Source organism: Oncorhynchus masou, unplaced genomic scaffold (genome assembly GCF_036934945.1).
Source record: "Oncorhynchus masou masou isolate Uvic2021 unplaced genomic scaffold, UVic_Omas_1.1 unplaced_scaffold_1004, whole genome shotgun sequence".
Taxonomy (NCBI): Eukaryota; Metazoa; Chordata; class Actinopteri; order Salmoniformes; family Salmonidae; genus Oncorhynchus; species Oncorhynchus masou.
Window position 1 is genome coordinate 178,070 of NW_026999736.1, and position 2,189 is coordinate 180,258.

The window sequence follows — 2,189 nt, forward strand, 5'->3', positions numbered from 1 at the left end:
GAGAGAGAGAGAGAGAGAGAGAGAGAGAGAGATAGGGAGAGAGATAGGGAGAGAGAGAGAGAGAGAGAGAGAGAGAAAATACTTAATAAAATACAATCTTGAAACTTAGTTTTGTCTCCAGCCTAGCCCAAGGGTAAGCAGTAGTTTCACATTGGTGATATTAGCCTGAAGGGGATAACAATGTGTAGCATTATATGTTACCTCAAACGTGTCCTTGGGGAAAACAGGGTTTCTGTTGAACAGCTGGTTCTTGGAGATCTTCTGAAAGAACAAGACATGATGACAATCAGTTGTTTTTCTCCTTCAACTTGCTGCAGTTTATTGCATATAGTGGACTCTTCTCCCCCTAATCACAAGTATAGTGTCTGTCAGACCTGGGCTAAATAGGTCAAATAACTTAAAATACATCATTTAGTTTGTCACGTACAATGGCAACAATGGAGTAGTCCCAAAAGTGCAAACTCCAAGCTACGTCTAAGCTAAAGCTCACCTCAGATGGAAGTGTTTGAGCTGTTGGCCTCCCATTAGGAAGGAGATCTCCCTGTTATGTCCTACTGTCTGTCTGTCTGTCTGTCTGTCTGTCTGTCTGTCTGTCTGTCTGTCCTACTGTCTGTCTGTCCTACTGTCTGTCTGTCTGTCTGTCTGTCCTACTGTCTGTCTGTCTGTCTGTCTGTCTGTCTGTCTGTCTGTCTGTCTGTCTGTCTGTCTGTCTGTCTGTCTGTCTGTCCTACTGTCTGTCTGTCTGTCTGTCCTACTGTCTGTCCTACTGTCTGTCCTACTGTCTGTCTGTCTGTCTGTCTGTCTGTCTGTCTGTCTGTCTGTCAGGAGAAACCCCTGTTTCCCCAGTTAAAAATGTATATGATACTTACATAGTGGACTTTCAGTTTGTCTACGTTGCTCTTCATGTTAATTGATGTGTACTGAGCAGCATGACTCCATCCTAAAGTCATCCAGCCCATCAAGCAGAAACACATCACAGCCCTTGATAACACATCCATGGCCCTCAACGTCACGCTGAAGTTCCCTCAAAGCTCAATAGTCCTCAATCTGTGTACGGTAACTTCAGTCAAAGGCCTTGACTTGAGTTGACTTAACGAGACCACCTTGTAGCTGAGACGACCCAAGTCTTGTTCTTCTGTGTCTGTCTGACTGATGCTGAGGCTAAGACAGACAAGTATTTATAGTTGAGGCAGAGAGAGAGTTGAAACGATAGAGGTGTGAAGTTGTGGGTTCTCTGACTGAGCGAAGTTTCCTTTAAATCAAACACCAACACACGGCCGCTCAATAACACCTTATTTTAGCAGCAGAGCTAAAGGGGTCTTGAGTTGGAATCCCTAGGAAACAGGTAGTTTTGACACATTCTGGGGAAGTTCTTTGGTGATGCAATAAAGTTCAGGTTGGTATGCATGTCTGTTGACTTCTGTGTTGCTAGATGAAGAGAACAGAGCCCTGTCTGTTGACTTCTGTGTTGCTAGATGAAGAGAACAGAGCCCTGTCTGTTGCCTTCTGTGTTGCTAGATGAAGAGAACAGAGCCCTGTCTGTTGCCTTCTGTGTTGCTAGATGAAGAGAACAGAGCCCTGTCTGTTGACTTCTGTGTTGCTAGAGAACAGAGCCCTGTCTGTTGCCTTCTGTGTTGCTAGATGAAGAGAACAGAGCCCTGTCTGTTGACTTCTGTGTTGCTAGATGAAGAGAACAGAGCCCTGTCTGTTGACTTCTGTGTTGCTAGATGAAGAGAACAGAGCCCTGTCTGTTGCCTTCTGTGTTGCTAGATGAAGAGAACAGAGCCCTGTCTGTTGACTTCTGTGTTGCTAGAGAACAGAGCCCTGTCTGTTGCCTTCTGTGTTGCTAGATGAAGAGAACAGAGCCCTGTCTGTTGACTTCTGTGTTGCTAGATGTAGAGAACAGAGCCCTGTCTGTTGCCTTCTGTGTTGCTAGATGTAGAGAACAGAGCCCTGTCTGTTGACTTCTGTGTTGCTAGATGAAGAGAACAGAGCCCTGTCTGTTGACTTCTGTGTTGCTAGATGAAGAGAACAGAGCCCTGTCTGTTGACTTCTGTGTTGCTAGATGTAGAGAACAGAGCCCTGTCTGTTGCCTTCTGTGTTGCTAGATGAAGAGAACAGAGCCCTGTCTGTTGACTTCTGTGTTGCTAGATGTGTCTGTTGACTTCTGTGTTGCTAGATGAAGAGAA

At 45.3% G+C, this 2,189-nt stretch overlaps 1 protein-coding gene across 1 annotated transcript in view; it reads right to left on the minus strand.

The window, feature by feature from the left end:
• Positions 1-1,152, minus strand: part of LOC135528649 (interferon gamma 1-like) — a 4,017-nt gene extending 2,865 nt beyond the window's left edge. Inside the window, exons 1-2 of the mRNA XM_064957765.1 lie at positions 870-1,152; positions 202-261 (exon numbers count right to left, since the gene is read on the minus strand). Of these exons, the coding sequence (XP_064813837.1) occupies positions 202-261; positions 870-998 (189 nt within the window). The 5' untranslated portion in view covers positions 999-1,152. The remainder of the gene's footprint in view (positions 1-201; positions 262-869) is intronic.
• Between the last annotated feature and the right edge of the window lie 1,037 nt (positions 1,153-2,189).